Below are 23,013 nucleotides of genomic sequence, written 5' to 3' on the forward strand. Positions count from 1 at the left end.
CATCGCTCAAAGTGCGTCATACAGTAATAAAGGATGATGTGATCCTTCTCCATGTTGTGCAATCTTTTTGGCAATCAAAGGGGTTTCCTTTTACGTATGCAAAATTTTGTTTGAAAAGATAAAAAATCAAGAGGATATGGATGAAAATTGTTGATGGAAGGATGGAAATTGTTTTATATGCATTAAAAAAAAATTAATTAACGATTTTCATTAGACATTAGATTTTCTATGCTTCTTAATTACTTAAATAAGTCGGGCAAATAAACTCTATGTACTTAATACAATCCAATCAAGGTAATTTTGTTTATCAAACTCCGCATCCGCAGACTTTATTACGCAACATGATTTGACAACAATTGATGAAAGTATCAGGATAATTTGGTGGTATAAAGCAATCCAACCTCTGTATTGCCAGATAGCATTAAAGATTTTTCAATCTAATCGCTTATCTAAGCGCATTCACTTCCAATTATTGTGCGCAAGCAAACACGTTGTACGGAAGGCATAAAATGCTACACATTGGATAGAGACACACACAGTACACACAAAAAGTCGCTCCGAGATTATCGATTTCGGCTAGCAGCAATTAAACAATCTGGCGTAATAAAATCAGTTTTGTATTGAGTTTCGAAATTGTCATAAATTGTCGCTTTGTTGGCGCTTGATTGATTTGGCTAGTCCGGTTGACGTATTGCTCTTATTAGGCGTGCTAGCAACGCATACAAGCGAAAAATAAATTTATTGGGTCAAAAAAAAATCCTCTAGTCATGCCATATACATTATCTGGTGCGTTTGGGGCTTTTAATCAAATTCAATCTATTTCAACCTTGACTCACTGATTGTGCATGTGAACACCTCGAACGAATAGGTGATAACGATGAATACTAATTGTATCTGTACTATGTTTCTTTACGATAAAAAGGTTTTTTCATAAAATTTTATAAAATTTCAAAGAATCCTTGAGTCATAAGTAGGGAAATGTCGAAGTAATTGATTTAACGGATATGTTTAACGCATAAAATAAGACAACGAAAGGAAAACAAAATTGCCTCCATAAATAGGCTCCATCTTACGCCACATTTCTTATGCTACATTCACTCCTCCAACTAAAACTGATAAAGTGATAAGCAAATAAATAAACCGAAAGCAGACGTTACTGATTACAAAGTTACGTCAAATTAGAAGCAAAAAAACATGAAAAGAATTGCTAAAAGAGTTATAAAAACGTTTTATCATCCAATCTTTCACAACCACCCTGTGTGATACGCTTCTTATGCGATTGTTTATTTTCATTCGCACAAGGAATCCAACACTACGGTGAGCGATAGCCTGTAGCCCTCTCACCAAGAATGATTTTAAGTGCAGCCGAATCTTTGATGAAACACAGCAAAAGAGCGAATTTGAGTCTCAGCAGTCGGTTGCAGCATCTCACCACCAAACCAATTCACCACAATCTGGTGAGAAGAGGTGAATAACTCTGTTCTCATGTGGAAATTCTCACTAAGGGTTGATTGGGGTGAGTTTTTTTTTCACTCCGTGACAAGAATAGTGAGAGAGAGAATAATGCTTGAGCTTCTCGCTGCAAGACAAAAAGAGCCAGAAAGCTTCCAGCATGAAATAAAATGGGGTGCTCAATGTTGCCGCTATGTTTCGCTGGAAGGCGTGGCTACGTTTGCTGAAATCTGTTGATCTTTTTGACGGTTCGAGTACGCTTATCAGTGCTCGATTTTCTCAGTGCTCGTTGGCAGCGGAGCTAGGATTGTTGTGAATGTTGCGCCTTTGAAACGCGGACGTGGTTGGCGGCGTGTTTTCGCCTGGTTACGGATTGAGGATCACAACCAAAGGTTTTGGTTCGTCTTTTGCTTTTCCGCAAACAACGGTGCCCTCTTGGCACGCAATATCAATCCCAGGGCTTAGGGATTTTGTAAGAGAGTGGATGAGAGTGAGCTTTTGAGCAAAGGCCCTTAGCAAACCGACACAGTGTTAGTGACGGCAGCCATGAACGACCACAAAACAACAGAAAAAAAACTCGCAAAGTTGCCGAGCATAAATTGGGCGCAAGATGAAAAGAGATAAAAAACCTCCGGTGTTCGTGGCTGTGCATATCGCCGCGTGTGTGTGCCGGTAGGAAGCAGATAGAACAACATCAACAACATTACTCATTCCACGGTGGTCGTTGAATCAGCGGCAATCATTGAATCTTTGCCGAGCCCACATCAATGAACGGCCAAACAGTAGCGATCTGAACTCTGACGAGGACAGCGGGCGTGATACGAAGAAGTGCAGCAAAAACACATGCTTACAGTAGTCTGTCGACAGAAAGAAGTCACGACGTCTGGCTGCGAATAGTGCTGTGCTGGAAACAGATGTCGCGAGTGTGATTTTTTCGTATTGGTTGAGTAATGATTCAGCGCCACACGTTTTCGGCAAATATAATTGCGAAATGTTTATGTTATTGAGTTTTCTATGAGCGTAGAGTTCTTTACCGGTTTATGTGCACCGTAGTGAAATTAAATAAAGCGTTGTTTTCGGTGGAATAGAAATAAAATTAGTGCAAAATTATATGTGACCCGCTTGATGAAGCGAATTAACAGCGGCTGGTCCATTGGTAGGACCTGTGTGTAGTAATTGAAAAAGTTTATTATATTCAAAAAAAATTGTTTAAATGATGGAAGTAAGTGAAGTGCCCCAAACGCATCAACATTCGATGCAATCAATATCACAACAACCGTTGCAATCTCAGTTACCGCTGGATTTTAGTGTTACCATGGTGAACATCAAGCTTAATAATGTCAGTGGGAGTAGTCCGAACGGTGTTAACAGTAACAATAATAATAATAACATCAGTGTGATGATTGGTAAAGGTGGAAACACTGAAGCTGCGGCGATAACCGATGAAAACAAAGCAAGTTCCCTAAACGGAGTTAACATCTCTAGACCGATGAGTCCCAACTTATTGCTGACGGCGAACAGCAATCCGTCTGTGCACGGAAATGGCAGCAATGGTTCATCGATGACGAGCGCTTTCAAGGTGGTGACACCAAGGGGTAAAGCCGACGGTAAGTGTATTAAAGCGCGGTGTGATTTGAGAGATATCATTATCTAACTCTAAGGATAGAAAACCGAGTTTTAGAGTTATATAGAGTTAGCTGCTGAGGATTGTTTATTTATCTTAAAAATAGGATTTCTTTAGATTTCCAATGAAATACATTTAAAGACTTGTAATTTACCATTTTATTGTATATATTTTATTCGTGATTAAACTAAACATAATGAAGACAACATTGAAGTTATTGCATAAAAATGCTGAGAAGTAAAGTTATAAAAAATTGCGAATGCGATGCTTTTAGTTAGTGCGCCGGCGCATCGTTCCGCCATTGCATTTAAAATCGTGCATTGTGCATTGCACATATTGTTGGATTTTCCTGAATGTTTCATGCACGATAATGAACGTTGAGGTTGAGTGACTCTTAAAAAAGAACTATTGAATCAGTAAAAGTAAAGTTTGAAATAAATTGTACAGGTTTTTTTTTAATTCAACAACAACACCAATCAAGAGCGGATTCAGAGATCCATGCCAGAATTAGCCTTATAAATTTTTGAATTATATTGAAATTTCACCGGATAATTTTTTGAATTATATTGAAATTTCACCTTGTATCTCCAGACTCCCCAATGTATGATGATTTTATATTATTATCCATTTATGGTGGATACCAACGCGTTAGTTTCTTTTATTTATTATTTCGGTAGATCCCTAGCATCAAACGCTTGAGTTTTTAATTATGAGACACTTGCCTGAACCAAAAAACGCTTTTAAATCTTGTTCTCGTAATAAAAATGCAACGATTCTCAAATGAAAAGTAAATACCAACAAGACAGAACTTAATACAATTCCATCGCAAGAGGCAAAAAAACGTCACAAACATGCGCATTGTAAATAAATGTTTTAAACGAAATCGTATTTGTATGTAAATGCATTACCCTGGGGGCATTATCACACCGGCGATGTAATGAGCCCAAGTGTTAAACGCGTGAGGCAGTATTTATGCTGTATTTGGATATAATTTCTTTGAGAAAAAAAAACATTTGCTCATTTGCAATTCTCGCGATTGCATGAAACACATTTGTCGAAGCGAAAAAGAATAAATACACCATAAAATGAAGTTCAAACAAGAAGAAAGATTTTTCGTTTCACATGCTGATACAGTACATCATTTATTTTTTTCTGCACAAGCAATAAACGTACAGTGCCTTTTTCAAGCCGGCCGATGAAAGGACCGAAGCGAATGGGCGATAGGTGTGGAACATGGTTCGATGGTCGTTGATATCGTTCGCGTTTATTGCAACAATATGTTTAAATTGCGATTAAAGAAGCTGTATGGTTTTGGCCCCCTTTTCCAGTTCCAACGCAAACGAAGAAAAATATGCAATAAATGAGAAAAAAAAGTGCCGATAAGAGCACAAGGGCGATAAGGCAAAACGATCGTGACGATCGTAGTAGAATTTATCGAACGAAGTTAACACAGCAGAGTCGTGGCTCTTGGTTGTTTGGTTCTTTCAGATCAAAATTTGTTTGTCGTTAAACACATCAGCGGTTGCAATCTTTCCGTGTGTATATCTACGATTCGTTCCATGAGAAGTTGTTTGATTATACGGGAAGAAAATTAATTAAAAGTTGATATTGCATACTGTACACTGTTTATAATTGTTTGTAGTGTGATATGCCAAGGTGCTAATGACCTGTTTCATGGTGAATGTCTGGTAAGAACACTTTTTAGAACTGAGGTATAAAGACAACTGAGGTACATTAATTAGTTACATCAGCACAGCAATAAGAGATGTCGAAACAAGAGTTTCGTTTGGCAAGGACAAGATGCTATGGGCAGAACTTTTGAGCAGAAAGTCCTTCACAGGATAGTTTGGTGATATGCTGTCGTTCCGACCATATGCATCTCATCGTCTATGACCGGTCAGAAATCACCTGTTGTCGTCTTGGGAGTTGATCGATGTACGAAAAGGGATTTGGTCACTGTTAGTGACGTGATGTGATAATTGACATTTGAGTGTCTCCATTACAGCTTTTGAATCCTCTCGTTATCCATCAACCTGTTGCTTTAAGGTATTATGTTGTTGCTATTTGAAAAGAAAAATGAATTATTGATGATGTTTACTTAATATTCCTGCTTCGATTTTATCACAATCATCGTTCATCTCACTTACACAAGCTTTTACATCTGTTTCGTTTCAATTTGCTTGCTCCCAGCGTACGAACAACTTGTTTGCCATCCGCTGCAAAGCAATGTTCGTGTTTTAAAAGCCAATGCTAATTAATAGCTCATTAAAAGTATTTCCATAAATCAGGGCTAGAACGGCAGAAGGTAATTTGTAAACAAACTGTCAGTGATTACGACAGCCATTACATGCCAAGTCACTTCGTTTTAAGCAAACATTCGTTCAACGTCACATCAAGACGGGAATGTTGTTCTGTACCGAGTTCGGGTTGCTTCGAATAGAAAATTGAGGAAAGGAACGGTTAGAGCAGATTTTCCCTAAAAGCGACACAAAAGCCTCATGTGTTTTTCCTTTGGTGCAATGGCGCAATCGTTTCTCTTGAGTTTTGTGAATGAAAGATCGCGATGAAGACAGCATGAACTTGACATAATTAGACAGCGTGAATGGTAAACGATCAACAGGGCACAAGAATGTGAACCCCAGCAAAGAATTGGGGATAAAAATAAATCCAACGACACGGCAAAAGACGAAGAAAAATTACAGAAAAATAACAGTTGCTCAGCAAAACGATCGCTAGCACATGTGATCGTCCAAATAAACGAATTGTACAAAAAATATGACAGCATTTGTTTGGTGTGTTTGTGGGTGCTTTAAGTCTCTACTCGACTCTTAGGTCTTAATCTGGCAGACTTTGAATGGATTGATCGAGGAAGCATGAAACGGGCTTAAGCATTTGACGAAGCAGGATGCACGAACAACACATGCAATATGCTGCTAAATGTATTCTACCGATAGAATCGAAACAGTGAACTGGTAGCAGAGTGAAAATGGAATATATAGGATAAGATAAGCTTAGCAGTAATTTTGTTTCTTTTTTCACCCAAGTCTTGAGGCTCTGCAAACCAAGCTATAAATCTTAATGCTCACACATTTCTAATGAAGCAGAGAAACAAATGTATCACTTCAATTATGTAGATAACTTGAATGAAAAACGCGTCAATTTGTTTTGCTTTGCTACTTTGGTGCTGCTGGACATTGGGTTATTGTTTTCAGAGACTCATAGTGACGGAACATGTGTTTTCGAGTGGTTTTTAGACCTCGGCCTGGCCTAGCCACAAGTGTATGGTTTTTGTCACACTTTTCTAATATTTTTTTCCGCAAGTTTGCAGTGATGCTCACTTATTGGCATTTTTTCATCGCATCGCTTATGAACATCTTTAGGAAAAAAAACCCTGTAAAGTAGGTTTCAGCATACCGGATGCAGATTTCACTGTTTGTTGATTCAAATAGGCTGGTTTTGGCACCAACATGTTTTTTTTACATGGATTCACATATTTATGTTCTTGCTCTGTTTCTTACATTTCAGAAATTAGCTGGCATCGAGAGCACACGCCTCTTTTAGATATTTGTTGATATTTTTAAATATTCGGTCTTTGCAAATAAAATGCTTTCAGCTGTCTGTTAATTACATATGTCTAGTTTATCTCTAGTCAATTTATCATTGTGTTGAAAAAAAGGTTCGTTCTTCCTTGTTACCCAGACCTCCAACCGAGTTCCAGCGTGCTTCCAACACAAACTTTGTGTTATTTTTCCCTATAAAGTATAAAGTAGAGTAACTCATTTAATAAAAGAACATTTAATTTATTAATTTATTCGATAGTTTGGTAGTTTATTTATAAAACTACTTAAAATTGAACAGAAGAGTAAGGTAGAACATTTTAAATATGATAAACATGTGTTAAAAAACGCTAATCAAATAGTCCAATAATATTCAAAAATAATCTAAACTTATACAATCGTTAAAATTTTTGTAATGAATCCTAAAAATTAGAATGAATTCATTTTTGAGAAGAGTAGTGGAAAAGTATTCCCAAAAATAAATAATTCGAATAAAGTATAAAAAATATAGAGAAAGGCAATAAAAAGCATAACCTTAAAAGTGTACCGCAGTATTCGTGTTTGAAATACTCCCGAGGCGCAATTCCACCTGGCCACAGTAACGTGGAATATCCTCAAGTGATTTGGAATCATCGCCAAAGGTGTTTGGCTTCGTGACCGGTGAACGGAATGCAGTCAAAAGCACCATTTGCAGCCGCTAACGTAGAATTCCAACAGTACGATTCTACCGAACGATTTTTCCCCCCCATTTTACTGTTCTATCCTTTTTGGCTGTGCCGTATGACACTTAATTAAAAGTAGATAGCAGTTAATTAGGGCTCCAAAATAAATTAACGAGCCGTCACTGCAAGCAGCTGATGTAATTTTTCAGTACACACTCCAACGGCTACAAATCTGCTTCGCCGGCAGAATGACCGGAAAGCCAACATGCAAGGTAATATAATTTGCAAGAAAATCTCCAACAGACAGAGGCCAGCTTCGTTTCCATTAAATGATAGGATTTTTCCCTGGATAATGTAGTAGCTACATGAAAGCATTTAGGGGGCTGGGAAATATGCTGAAACCAAATATGCAAAAGGAATACAAATGAGATTTAATTCTCGTTTATTTTCCGCTGGCTATGAAACTGGGTGCGCCAGCGCTAGTTTCAGTTTTGCTTTTTGTTGGTGTCTTCATTTTTCTTTCAGTTTTATTGTTATAATTGCAAAATAACTTCGGGTTACTTTTATTGCAGATTGTTATTTGAAAGTGATAGTATTTTGCATTTTACGCTTAGTTTTACCATGAAATTGACAAAAACTTAAATAAGTCATAAAAAATTATCACACGTAATATTTCCTCTCTCCAGATTCTTTTTTTCGTCAGGGAAGAAATTCCCAGATTCTTTGTTCTGAAATACAAACAATATAACACTACAAACAACTTCTTCTTAGCTATCATGGTAGTACTATTTAGCACTAATAGAATTATCTAGAGCTCTGATTACGTACGTCTTTTGCCTGATGTAATCACACAACCGCAACAGACAGATTCATCAGCAGCTTTATGAAACTGAACCAATGGCTGCGTCATTCTTCCTGAACAACTCATGCCGAGTTTCTTTCATTCGTTTGCAGCATTTCAGACACATTTCAGCGTATACGTCAGTATCTCATCATTCCAGCATACGCTTATTTAATTGATATTTGGCTTTATCTGCAAATAAATGAAAAGAGATTTGCCGCCAGCGGAAACCGCACATTAAATGGAGTAGAATATACTTTGTCTTTTTGTTTTTATCTGTGTCGATTTCAATGTCGAGTTCCTACTTACTTTCATGTTTCAAATCACTTGAAAATCTATGAAAATGTTGTGCATACATTTATCATGGTATATATGTATTGAAGCGAATGTTTCATCTACCGGGTGGAGAGCGTAGAGACATAAAACAAACTTTATTAAGTTGATTTACATTCATTCGTCAGAGCATATAGCAAATGAATTTCAAGTGTCTATCTCTACTAACTACCTTTGTTGGGATATACGACTGGCCATGAAGACAGCTGATGTGAACAAGCGCCGTAAGTAATGTCGGAATCTTTTGTACAGTGCAAATTCTCTTGTACGTAATCGAACATCGCTGGTTGGCGAATGGAAAAAGGGATGAAAGCATGTACACCTCTTGAACAGACATTAAGCATGCGCTTTCGAGGACATTTCGAGCATTGCCATCGCCATGATTGCCATTGCAGCTAGTGTTGATGGGTTTTTGGGAAGGAAGGATTCCCTTGAAGTGGTAAAATGAATGTGCACTCAGTCATTTTGCCTTAGAGAAAAGTAGAATAAAACATTGAAGTTAATCGTAGTACTTGCTTTTTAACGCGAATGCAATAGGTGTTTGTTGATACCGAAGAAAACTCAGATAATGTAGCGATCTGCTGCATTTGCCTTAAAATCGCCTTATCTCGAAATACGATTTCAATCAGTTCCGTGACATTACTCGTAATTTAAATTACTTGTATTTTAAAATATTTATTCCCAAATACATTGAATTGTTCTTAAGCTCTGTTCCAACTCCCAAAAGACGTTCATGTAAACATGTATTTTATATATCCAAAAAAACTTGCAATATTTACAAATATGATATTAATTTGTGTATCTGCATTGTTATAAAGGCGAGGATCATAACCCCAGCATCCTCATATGTGGTGTGCAGCGATGGAGTGTGTGATGACTCGTTATCTTATTCTCTTTACACATTTAACACTAACAATGCTATATTTTATTTAGCAATCTTGTGATAATATCTTTTTATTTTCTCTATATACTTCTAGCACCAGCAACAAATGCAAATGGATTTTCGCCTTTAATTTTCAACAACGATCTGCTAGTGAATCATTATCGCCGTTTGCTTCATCCAGTAGTAGCAGGCGTTCCACGACTTCCGAATGGTGCCAATGGTTATAATGATGTGCCTGATAATTCACACAAAATGGGCCACAGAGGTGAGTTAAACGGGGGAATAAAGATGATCCAAATGTATGAATAGTTATAGGAAACATTATGGACTTGGAATTTCCAAGATATTTGTAGGATCTTTCATGAATTTCTTTTAATGAATTGTTTCATAAGTTGTACTATTGGTAGCAATGAATTATTGTCACATACATTTTCTTATACAGGCCTTTTACGACAATAAAGCACTTCTGTTCTCAGCTCATGCTCTGTCATGCCCAGCAAAAGTATGGTCTAAATGCCATTCATGAGGGTTTTTGGCTACAGTCAATGATTCCAACTCTAACTCCAATGACTTTAAACTCCAAAATACACTAACTTATGTCTCTAGAAAATATATTGAAGCTTAAAAATATTGAAAGTGCAATACGATATTGGTTTGTAAGATCGTTAACATGACGTAAAAAGGTATGGAATTAAGTGAGAAAAAAGTACATACCTCAAGGCATATATGCAAGACCCGCCACTAGAAACATTTGGGTTGTTCTTACCAAAAAAAAAACAGCACTTTCTAAAAAAAACTTGTTTGCATCGAGGGTGGCCTGCAAAGCATTTCGTGTACGACAAACAAACGTACCATCGAAGCAAACTTCTGCCCCGAGATGTCAATGTACACCATGTGTTGGCAACGTTGTGCTCTGAAGTGCATAACTAGTTTCAATGATTGTTATGGGTTTGTAGATTTTGCTACTGAAACTGGTTTTACTTCTCACCGGCCGATATCGCCGACGTGTGTGGGATCTTCTTGAGGAAAAAAAGGGTTGATTTTTACGACTTTTGGAACATGGCTGGCTAAAAACACATTCCATTTCGTTCCTTCACACTCTCCATTATTCAGGAAACTACGGCTTAGCGAGTGCTAACACAACAGGCTTACGTTCTAACGTTTTTGCAAATATATGTCCAACGGGGAAAACAGATTTGTTGCTTATCGATACTGCTGCAATCCAGACAACGGTAGTAACAGAAGTGGAAAACAAGCACTTCAACTGTTCACCGCGAACGCATGGTAGCAAAAGGTGCAGTCGAAAACCGACAGACGACAAAAATGCTGAAGGCAGTGATTGGCATTACAGTCGAACGCTTACACGGTTTCCCAAACAGACACGCACACTCACCGAGCTGGTTGATTGTTTGAACAACTTCTCGATCGTGAATGATTAAATTGTGCTTTTAAGTACGCCTTCCAACTAAGCCCCAATACAATAAATCATGGCTTATCAATGTAAGTTGAGACTAGCAGTTTTTTTTTATTACAGCTCACCTTTCCGGACACACATTGGATGTTACAAGCCAAGCGTCACGGCGAACACTGTCCTACAATGTGCTCGGTCCCGACAAATACGGCCTTGGTGACTGTTGGGCGAGAAGCGCTTCGAGAATCTGTTCAACTGATGCGGTTATCGTTTTATCAATATTTAGAGAATTTATTGCACCATTAAGTAGCATAAACAACTGCCCCATGATGCGACACCCAAAGGTGTCGGGAATTCGTGTAAAATGATTAGATTGCTTTCGATTGGGGATTTGTGGTGCGGTTTCGATTGGTAAATGACAATGCACATATTGCAGTCGCTATATTAGGTTAATGTATTTTACGGCATGTTGTTATATTGATTTAGATCAGTGATATCAAATTCTTTTTGACAAAAAAAAAAGATCTTGCGGGCCAACTTTAAAAATATTACTTCTGTGTTGTAAATCCTACCTAGCTACTTACATGAATTCAATTACAGTGTCAATTGAAGGTTCAAAATGGCATCTTTTTCCTTCTGTTGATTGTCCAGATCAGCGGCAAAGTTCGAGGCTCTTTCGGCTACTATGTTTCTGGACAGACTTAAAACCCATACCCAGGAGCTCATGCAAAATGGGCCTTCGAGGGCTAGAACAGAATCAAACATTCAAGCTGCGCCGATTTTGGTTCTCAGAATTGATATCACGCATGCTACGGCAGGTTAGTCGTAAGAAGAACACATATGGAACAACGGTCGAAAGCTGAGCATTCCTGTTTGTGCGAGGAGAACTCGTGTAGAAGACGGAAGGAAATAAAACTCAACAGTCTGGACTTAAAGAGGCATTCAAGAACTAGTTAAGCGTAAAAAGAGTGCACACACAACAAATACAAATTATTCCTCAATTTTGCAAGCTACACCACAATTAAAACCGGATAATAATCGATTATTTTTATTCTTTTGCATCGAAATACCTACAAACTTGAATAGTTTTTCTTCAAACGAGTATGTTGCTAAGCGAGCCAAGTATTCCCATATTGTTAGCTTAACACCGAACAATGTGCGATACTTACTGAACTCTCGATGTATTTCTAAGGTCTAAAGACATACATGTTGAAGAAGCTATTTTCGTTTGCGGGCCAGATTCAAAGAACTCGGGCCCTATGTTTGACATGTCTGAGTTAGATGTTGTCTTATACACCAGAGTTTTTTCCTGTTCAATGTTTTTATATTTTATCAAGGCAATAAGGAACTTTTGAAAATATAATAAAAATTATTATGCTCAACAGCACAAAGCATGGTAAGACAAAACAAAACGAACGATAATCGGTCAATTCATACCCGTATAAATTCGCTGCGTGCTCCCTAACATTCAATAACTTTCAAACTGAAAAGTTAATCGAGAGTTTAGGTGATGTGTTTTGATCCATCCCTTTTTTATATATTTGTAAAACATGCTGGTCATAGAGTCGTTTTTGTACATTACAAAAAAAACTAGGTGTAAGGCAGTATCTAGATTTATTGATCAGATTTCCAATATCAAGCTATTGCAACCGTTGACAAATGTGTTTGAAAGTGATACAAATGATGTGAAGACAAAATGAAAAAATGGAAACTTTTCTGATGTAAAATGCATTGGTTTCCACACGTGTTAAACTGATTTGTCATCGACCATCAAGTGTACAAGTCATTATGTCTGCAAGCCTTAATTAAATTCCTTTTGTTAACGCATTACCCTCAACTGTGTGCTAACGTGGAAATTAAACCCTTTCATCAGAATGTAGCCAAATTCCACCGATTGGAATTTCAACTAACTGCTAGTGGATTTGTGGAGGAAAAAGCTCCGGTCGCAATCAAATCGAAAATCAGACTACATTTCGGGCACGCAATCTTTCGCTGATTCAACACGCGGGAGCAGGTTACACCTTATAGAAACCTTCGGCATGTGGCTAGATGGCCTGAAACCATGAGATAGTGGATATTATACGGTACGCCCTACCCTAATGTACGCCTCCCTAGAGAATGCAACACGCAGCAAGGATGTCTAAGCGTGGTTGTTAGAATTCACTCAACCGTATAACAAGCGTGTGCTTCTATGTGGAATTTAGATACACCACACGTCATTCAGATGGCAATGCAATGGATCACGGATAGGAAAATAAATATTATCCAAATATATTCCACCCTGTTGTTGGATGAATGTTCTGGGCTAGCCGTGCGCAATGAAAAGGGGTTGAATGGATCGAAAGCCATTCTCCCTTGAAAAGGGATATACGAGCAAACATCAGGACGCAACCTTTGGCCGGGGTAAAGGATGCACGATTGAAATTGTTGGCTAAACACGGATGGGGAATCAACTAGGAAGTTATAAAAAAATTATCCTATTGAATTTTTAGTCGATATAGTGTTTCGACCGCTAAAAGTCTCATTGATAATGATTGTTTAGACATCAGTTTGATATCAAAATGTTACCTTTCTGTTGAACTAAATCACGTTAATAACTTGATTGAAGAATTCATCAAAAGACATTTTAAAGTAGTTAGTCATGTGTTTTCCTTTCTGCTTGCTTTCTTGTATGTCTCAGTGTTCTACCATGTGGAGTATGGCTTGTTCACAAATGGTAAATCTATGCTAATTGAGCTTAATTCGATGTCATTCAGCTTCATCAATATTGCTAATTGAATTGATTCGTATCCAGTCTTCCTGGAGGGTCTTGCTTTGCCCCCAGACTGACATGTTTGATGCATGGGAGCTTTAGAGTTCATTGGCCTGTCGGTATGGTGAGATAATCCATGCGAATACAAAATAATAATTTTTCTTTTTGCATTCCTTCCTATCAAATCAATTTTTGATTTGTTTGGGTCTAGACGGATTAAGCTATCGCAATTAGCACTGGAAATTCCCCACATCATCACAAACTCTTTTTGGACGCAATTGGCAAAAATAAACCTTAGCCAAAGCATACATTCGCGTTCATAAAGATTTTTGCTATCGATGGGGTATGGATTAAGATTTTTGGAATATAAAATCTGAAATTGATTTAGATTTCCACTTTAAAACTCATTGCAGTGTTCAAGCCAGGTGTAACTGAGATTCGTGTAATGGACAAAAACCCCCTCTTCGAGAGCGTATTTTACGAGCGCACCTTCTTTTTTTTTAAAGCTGTTCAACTTACTGCGGCAAATCCTATTTCACTTCTGCAAACGATAATGAACAATCGATTACAATCGATACAAGGTTTAGGGGAAATCCCTGCGTAAAGCTATCGTGCGAAGCAAACGATAGGTACCTGTGATACCCGGATTTGGACTTTTACGGCCACAACCCAATCGACTAGAATACCAGCTGCTATCTGAACTTATGAAGTATGGCCACCAAATCTTGGTGCCATAAAATCAAGAAATACTTCAATGGCTTAGCACTTAGTACTCTGCTCACTCTCCGCCGTAAATCATTATCGTTATGATATTGGGTAGCGCGATATGATGTGCTTCGTATCAGCAGCAGTTTCATGTTAGAGTTATCAAACAAATATTGTATAGGTGGGTTGTTGATGATCATACCATCGAAACGGGTGTGATGGACATTCTACAGTGTGTATTATAAATAGGCTGCGACACGAGTATGACATAACAATATTTTATCTTCTGTTAGTTTGAGTTCATATACATGTTCGTTTCAATCGAAGATATCAAGTAATAACAATCTCTTTTGTTAAAGAACAATTTTACGAACCTCTAACTAAATACTAGTTCTGACTCTAAATAGTTACACATTTATTGCGTTTCCTTTTTGTTAAGAAACAAAAAGACCATGAATTTCTCTATGATGATTCGAAGAAATCGAAAGAAATTCATGCACTCAAGCTCAAATTCACCAAGTGAACAAGAGATTCAGAATCACTTACTCGCTTCTTCTCAACAACCATTAAAAGAGGGTGCAATAATGATTCAGGCCGCATAATCCTACTTCCAGGATGTTTGCTTTGTGGGGTTAATACCAGTGGATTATCATGCTCATTTGTTTCTCGTGATTCCTTGTAGCGTGACGGTGCGGACAAGCCTCCTAGTTCAAGTGAATTTATTTTTTCATAGCCAGTTTTTTCAACACTTTGCCATTTTCCTGCCAGAGAGAACAAAGGTCCGAAGCTAAGGGTGATTTGGACGCGTATAAAAATGTACATTAACAATCACGGTAGGGGTGCTAAGCTTAGGGTGGGTTTTTATTTCTACGCGTCCACTAGCAAGTGAAACAAATGTGAGAAGTATAACGATTGTTACGAGTCCGGAAGCGTGAAGAATCAACCGTTTTGGTAGTGTTCGGCTCTGCACCTGTTAATCGTCCCATTGATTCCAGATTTGTTTAGTTTTGTTTTTAAGACTGAACTGAGCTCTAATGAAAATGGTTTAAAATTACCCCGTAACTGAGCGAAAATTTCAAAACACAGAAGCTTTTGCCTACGATACTAAATCCATCATCGCACCAAAACAAATTACTCTGGATTATTTGGTGTAAAAAAAACATATGTTTTCTTAAATAGTGCGCAATACTTAATCAATAGGCAAAACCCATATTTAAATTAAATGGCGACTGTGCGAGCTGATTGGAGTTCGGTTGAGGTATGGAACGATTTTCCGAATTGTTGTAGAACATATTAGGCGTAGATACTTTGAATTCTTCATTGTAGTAAAGTTGTCTTGTTATCTGTAGACGTTTATTTAATTCCACAAAGGTCATAAAGACTTTAGAGCTATAAGTTTAAAATAAATTTAGTGTGTCTATCAATGAACAACAAATCCTTGCGAGTCGTCTGATATCATTATTTAATATTTCTCCAACCGGCTACCATTTGGCATTCACATATTTTGTTTTTGAATGAATATTTCATTTCTAGACGAAATCAAATTCGGAGTAAGCCGTCTGGTTAAAAACGAATCCGAGGATGAAGACAACAACAATGTTTATCATCACCCTTCGCATCATACTCAACAACACCTACCACCGCATGCAACCCATCTGCAGCATCAAGCCTTGAACGGTCAAAAACTGTCAACCCTATCGAGCGGATATGATTCGAGCGCCCTCAGCAGCCGATCACGTTCGCGAAGTAGATCACGATCACGCGATCGTTCAACCCGTTCACGATCCTCCTCCATCGAGCTGGAAGTCGATTCACCTCCTCCACCGCGAATCAATCCTTCGCCAACAACGGAAGTCCCACATGTACCAAAAAACTCCGAAGCGTTTTCGGTGTCGGCATTGCTAAAGCGAGAAGTTGAGCCCAAATCGAAATCCCCACTGTCGAATGGATCATTCGATGCGATTAGGTAAAAGTTGCAACCTTTGGGAAAAAAGATCTTTGGTTAGCTGAAATGAAATTAATTGCTATTGTAATTTTGTTTATTTCCAGGCCTAACTATACACAATTTTACGAACAGAGCATCCTCAACCGACCCTTGTTTCCTCCGTTTCCGTTCTTCGCTATGCTGCAGCAGCAAGGACACCAACTGAATCCCGCACTTGCAAAGTAAGCCTTTCAAAAATTCCACGTGAATACAAGATGTAATAAATAGAATAAATATTTCCAGTTATCATCCATCAACTCCAGAGGATATACTGCGGTTACGTCACTTCATGACACAAAATGCGGCTGCGGCATCGGCCGGTGCTGGTGGAGGACATTTGGATTTCAGTCATCCACATCATCCTCATCATTTGCTAATGCGGCCAGGTAAATAATAATACATTTTAAGGCTAACAGTGATAAACAAAATATTTAATTTTCCCCACAAACAATAGATGTACATCCTCGAAGAACACACAATGGGAAACGTCCGTACGCCTGTGAGTTATGCAACAAATCGTTTGGACATGAAATCAGTTTGAATCAGCACAGGTAGTCAAATTTGATAAATAGTTTTATATTGTTGTACTAAACTGTTATTTATTTTCTTCCAATATCAGAGCTGTTCATAATGTGGAGAAAGTGTTCGAATGCAAACAGTGTGGAAAAGCCTTCAAACGTTCCAGTACGCTATCGACACACCTGCTAATACACAGCGACACTCGGCCCTATCCTTGCGGGTTCTGTGGGAAACGATTCCATCAAAAAAGTGACATGAAGAAGCACACCTACATTCACACTGGTAAGTAACCATGAGAACTAAGTTATATTTTCTAGTCGAAAAGTGTCTCCAATGATTTATCTAAACCATACTTGATCATAGCTAACAATCTAATCGTGCTGAATGTCTTAACTGCCCTCGAACTCCCTTCGCATTGCGCCCTGATTTCTGTATGATTGGAATAAATCATAATAGTGATGCTTTTCAATTTACCAATTACCCTTTGCACGCGGATGACTAGGGAATTAAAAAGGAGTAAAATCTTCCACTTCGCTGGTGGCGTGAGACCGTTGCACGAATCTAATCGACACGTGCATGCTGCAACGATACTCGAAAAGAAAAATGTTCAAAAGACCACACGACAAGTTGTAGGGTTGATGACAAAAACGACAGTATCCTAACTAGCTCTACGAAAATGATAAGCACCGGCAAAATCATAACAAGTAAATTATCCACCCGTGGTGAGTCACGTGTCGTGATTCTTGTGATGTAGAACTGGCAGAGCGCTATTCAACTTTATATTAATGTATCAAATTTTATTCGTTTGAAAAGGATGTTTTTCATCAGAAACAAGTGCAATGCCTATTGCCTGTATTACTGTTATTTCTACAAGGATGGGTCTCGGCCCTAGTTACTGAGAACTTATTTAGCACTTTGCGAAAATAGTCTGTGCAGGTGTTTGGTGCAGTTTTGCTCATTTCGAACGGTCATATATTAACAACTGTCAATTGCGGAAACTCGCTGACAATTATTTTAACAAAAACCGATACAAAAGCTTGTATATTGTATTTTTAAAAGAACGCCTCGGAAAACACCGCATCAAGTGAAATTATTATGTGTTTTTTACTTGAGTATGAGTGCTTTTGCTTATTTTTTCACAAACGAATATAATTGTGGGTTTATGTAAATTGCTGTACATTTGTGACATTTCATCTAAAAAAATATATACTATGGTTATTATCTACTTTTTTACACTTTAAGTGATATATTCACTAATCGAAGATTTGTCGTTCAGTACAATGTTTTGGCAGGCGATTTCACCAATTTTTGGCTGTCTATTTACGTGCTTTAACATTGTAGCTAAGCATTAAGAAAAAATATAACATACGGATCCCTAGTTAAAATCCCTTAGGGCTACTTCTGTTCGCAAATTTCTCCATATGCTACCAATAGTAGCTTCAGCTCAGCTGGTATCAGGTGGTCGGGAGTTGCCTCTATGTTTAATCTTTTATCGTAAAGCAGAGGGCACGTTCTCTGCTTCATTTAATCACTGTTATGTGCCATTGCGTCAGGCGTGAATCTGTCATTGGAAAATAATAATTATAAGTCTTACACCGTGCAACGGATAGGCTATGGTAGACTTCGAAGTTTTGAGCTATATATAATGATATGAATTTATAATTTGTACAAAAGAGTAAATTTGACCTGAACATCCATTCTATAGCAAGTACATACAAACTGTTATGATGAAGTCCTTTAAAATGGTTATTTTTTAGAAGTGTTTTCAATTTAATAATTCGTTTTTTTATTATTGCTCGTAAAGCACATTGTTATGACCACAACAAATTATCATAAAACCAAAATTTTCCAAGGAACCTTTTAGTAGACATCTTCAAAATTTAATATGTAATATTTGCGATTTATCATTTACACGTCAACACCTCTTGCAATTTACGACATTAAAAGAACAACTCTTCTCACTACTGGCAATTGAACAATCACAGATCGTGGTGTCAAAAGACGACACACCAAGTAGCTAACTTTTTGCTGCTTTTTTTCAACCTGCAACATCAATACCGCTGCTTTCATATACTAGGGGTGCTTCAAGCAAACGAGTCATACCGCAACGAAGTCTAATTGATATCCTGCTGAGCAACGCTTGTTCCCGCCGAGTGTTGTTAATCATTTAGCGCCTCTATACTCTAAGTTTTCTAACATTTTTAGGAGGGTAGAGTTTAAATTGAAACATTGGCCCACAAAAACGGTACAGTGGACGCACCCCAGATGACATGAATAACGCCTTTAGCCATTCCTATCCCTAACTACCTTATGAACTGTTCTGTAAAGGAAAACCTGAAACTGTTCAACGAGGTGACCCTCATTGATGGCAGTCCTTTTCGATTAGGAGGATTTCGCCCTTGACTAGCATATGAAACCCCCGAATATGAAAGGTATCTCAGCCTTTCCATCGAACTAAACGTAGAGCAGTGTCTTTGTGAATAAACTGTTATATTACGTGTGCCAGTCGAAGTCTGTTTTAGTAAAGGTCGTATTTTTAGACTTGTTTAAAGCTATGTATTTAGGATCGTCAAGTTTAGCTACATACGTTAGCAGAAAGGTTAAAGCGAAATTTTCACCTTTTCCACTCGATGCCCAGAAAAAGCTCAGCTCCAAAGAATATTCATGTAAAAATCAATTCTTTCTCGTGCGGAGTTTGCTTTGCCATTAAGACCCGGTTCAAAGTGGCTGAACATAGAGCATAACAACAACACAAAGAAACATTCCAACTCCATTCGATGGCTGACAAGATAACGGACCAGAAACAGTTTGATGGGAACAGAAGTGTTTACTCTCTTTTGCGGAACTCGATTCCCGATCGACTCGGAAGTTTGACGCGTGTCGCGTGAAAAAATCGCACCCTTGATATTTGATAGTCCTGAGATACTCTTGGGTGGTGGTGGATGGTGAATGTAGCACACTTTTTCTATGTACTATAATACACGACGATCATTTAAAAGGTCATTCTCCAGGCTTCTGGTTTTTGGTAGGCAAATATTGATCATTTGCATTATGTGGAAGTGGTTTGTTGTTTCCTTACGATTCCTCTTTGCGGCATCGAAAAGGAAATTCAACTTCGATTTATTTTTTCATTGGAACAGTATTTAATCCTTTTTTGTAATAGCACCGCCCTTTTTAAGTAAATAATGAAACTCCTTTCATTAAATGGGTATATTAAAACATGTTTCTAAAATAACACGTTTTATGACCAGTATTAAAGTAAAATATTGGTAATCTTCCACAATGTTTTCATGTTCTTCGTTTAAGATTGAAACAAAGTAAAACAAAATATAACAAAGAATTCAAACTAAGTTTGAGTTGATTAATTCTTGATGGAACAACTAAAGTTGCAGGTTTTTATCTGTTCTTTAATCATTTCTTATAGCTGTTTCGATGATTCGAGGCATTGGAATGTCACTAGTTCCTCTAATAAAATCGTTGGTGAAATATATCTTCTCGTCCAAAATATCTGCTAAGCTCAAGCATTGGACCACAAAAGAAAACAACCAATGGTTATGTTTAGGTTTTTGCTTGATAATTCCCAAAATTCGATTTCTCATGGGTTATATAGAATTGCTGAAAGAGCACAGACATTCAATAGAAAAAAATCTTCATTAGGGATCGTCAGAGTGTTCTCTTCTTATCTGTACATGGTCGAATTTCTGTTCAAAACATTGGTTTTTTGAAGTTTATTTTAAAGATTAGATAAGTTACGAAAATACTAGCACAATGCAACGATAGAATGATACAGAAAACCTTTCTGGATTTAAATCTCTTAGAATAGATTTATCAAATATTAACAAGTTCATCTTTCCCAGGTTGGTCTCAAGTGTATCACAGGTACATGGTGCTCACTGCCTCACATGCTCCGGTGCTTGTTCGAAGTGGTCTCAGATGTTCGTTGCAGAATGAAGAAATGAAAATTATATGATTTTATAACCAGGTTGCTAGCAGGCTAGAGCTTACCTCGTTGCCCAAACGCGGTAGAACTACTAACGTTTTGAAGCAAATGGATTTAGGGGAAAATCACTCCCAAACTTTTTTGTGCACATTGGACACCCGGATCGGTTTTCCAGTGTACCAAGGCCACCCGGTAGAATACATGCATGTTCCTATCCAAGGTATCTACGTGTTGTCCCAGGCGATATGGAAGAGAAGTTTCCATTTCTCGAATAAATCTAGAACATTCACGACCTGAATTTTTTATCATTTGCTTCCTGCAGAACGTTGGAAAAATCTTCTCCCTCGTGTTGTGTGATTTTTCTCGTAACGTATCTTTGTCTGGGAGGAAAACACATCCACTTTCTTTTTCGGTCTCATTCAGGTTTGTGTTATTCGCTTACGGTTACTAACACCACATCGCTACAAATCAACCAAAAAGACCATTCCAAGTTCTCTCCCTAGCACCATTCGGCCAGGATTTGATAAATATCATCAACATCATCGCAACTGTATGCCACAGTGAATAGAAATGATTTTGGCATTCTGTGATCCATCTACACTGTCCCCCCCATCTGAACTCCAAGAAATGTTCATCTCCAACGGGTATTTGAAAAGTTCTTTTTCGCTTGATTTTTCTTGCCAACAAGGGACGATGTATTGGGATTTGATTTCGTACCGTTACTCGAAAGATTTGTCTCAACATCGTCCTTTCGACAACATTGCTTTGTTGCGTTGTTGTCTCGGCTTGTTTTCGTTTTCACTTTGACAACACTAACACAAACGAACGGCGTAAGGTGGCCCCATGATTTGATTTTTTTTTTAGGGGAGATGAACAACTCAGCTCTTGTAGCCGTTTAACAGAATGTCTTGATTCCTAGTCCTGCTGAAAGATTGCAGTAGAAATTGAATACGAAAAGCAAAGAACAGAAACGAATAATTGAACGATCAGAATAACGACGTTATTGACTCATCACTTGGGACGTTCGTTTACAAGTACCGGATATTTAGTTTTCCTCGTTCGTTTGATGAAAATTTGGGAGGTAGAAATCATTATTATTATTATTATGGCATTTCCGTAGAATTTGACTGATTCCTGCTGAAGTTATTCGTAAAGCTAGATCTAGCTAACTGTGAAGAAAACAGTCAAATAAACTACCCACAGTCAGAGCGACATATTTTCTTGAAACATTAAGCATAAATAATTCATGGATTTAAAGTTATAGCTTCGAAACCTAAGTAGGTGAACAATCATGAATCAAGAAACAAAAAGTATTCGGAACGCGTAGATGAGAAAACTGATCCTTTGGGAGCAATCGAGAATTTGGCCCGTATCTGACTATATAAACGCGTGTTTATATAGTAAAAAACCTCTTTTAAATATTTGTTAGGATTATTTGGATGGGTTTTTTGTTTTTGTAAATCGAATACTGTTTTATTGACCTTTCAACGCTTTTATGTTTCCGCAACGATTGCGCATGTTTTCCATTGCTAATATTTCATTTTAATGCAGCGATATTCATTCTATCTCTTAGTTTGCAATACCTATGTAAAAAAAGAATTATTAAAGCTGAAAAAAGCTTTCGAGACCTTCACGTGAGCTACATCGTACATGGGAAGAGAACAGCATTCAGTTGATTTACCGTGATTGGATATTTTATTGACTCTTTTATTGCGCCTGTGCGAGAGATGCATATTGAAAATATTGAATTACGAACTTGGAGTACCCTCACTCTTAAGATTCATTTATGTACAAGCAGCCTGCAAAAAATATCTTGGGACAAAATGGCGAATGCTGATTGTTGTATAAAGTTGATTTTATTATAGGATAAATAATACAGAGTTCAGGATGATTGAATTCACTTGCAGGACACATAATGTTTTAAATATTATTATGTTTATCTGACATCTCAAGAAAATATTTAAAATTTAATATTTTAAATATATAATATTTAATATTTTTAATATATTTTTTTTAATATATTAATTTTACAATATAATATATTTGAATTATAATAATTTAATATATTTGACAATATAAGATGGCAAACCATCTTGACAAAAAAAATACGAAGAAAAAGAAACGAATTTAATTACATTTGTTATCTAACGCAGTATTAGCACACCGCATGAAATAAATAAATAAAAAAAATACCGACGGTCCTTTTTTCCGTCCGGAAAGTCCTTTGCTGTAACAAATTATATCCAACGCTTCATTCTCGACTGCAAACGACGCAAGGATTGTTTCACTTTTTGCCTCATACCCAGCGCAATCTGGCAGTCTCTATTTATCTAAATTTAACGGATTTCGT

The 23,013-nt window shown here is 37.4% G+C and overlaps 1 protein-coding gene across 1 annotated transcript in view; it reads left to right on the top strand.

Annotated features, from left to right (window-relative positions):
- Window positions 1–273: 273 nt before the first annotated feature.
- The window catches only part of LOC125762527 (zinc finger protein sens), a 30,061-nt gene continuing 7,321 nt past the window's right edge, over window positions 274–23,013 (top strand). The window contains exons 1-7 of the mRNA XM_049424719.1: window positions 274–3,059; window positions 9,447–9,617; window positions 15,754–16,186; window positions 16,270–16,386; window positions 16,448–16,590; window positions 16,659–16,755; window positions 16,824–17,005. Of these exons, the coding sequence (XP_049280676.1) occupies window positions 2,666–3,059; window positions 9,447–9,617; window positions 15,754–16,186; window positions 16,270–16,386; window positions 16,448–16,590; window positions 16,659–16,755; window positions 16,824–17,005 (1,537 nt within the window). The 5' untranslated portion in view covers window positions 274–2,665. The remainder of the gene's footprint in view (window positions 3,060–9,446; window positions 9,618–15,753; window positions 16,187–16,269; window positions 16,387–16,447; window positions 16,591–16,658; window positions 16,756–16,823; window positions 17,006–23,013) is intronic.

This window comes from Anopheles funestus, chromosome 2RL (genome assembly GCF_943734845.2).
Source record: "Anopheles funestus chromosome 2RL, idAnoFuneDA-416_04, whole genome shotgun sequence".
Taxonomy (NCBI): Eukaryota; Metazoa; Arthropoda; class Insecta; order Diptera; family Culicidae; genus Anopheles; species Anopheles funestus.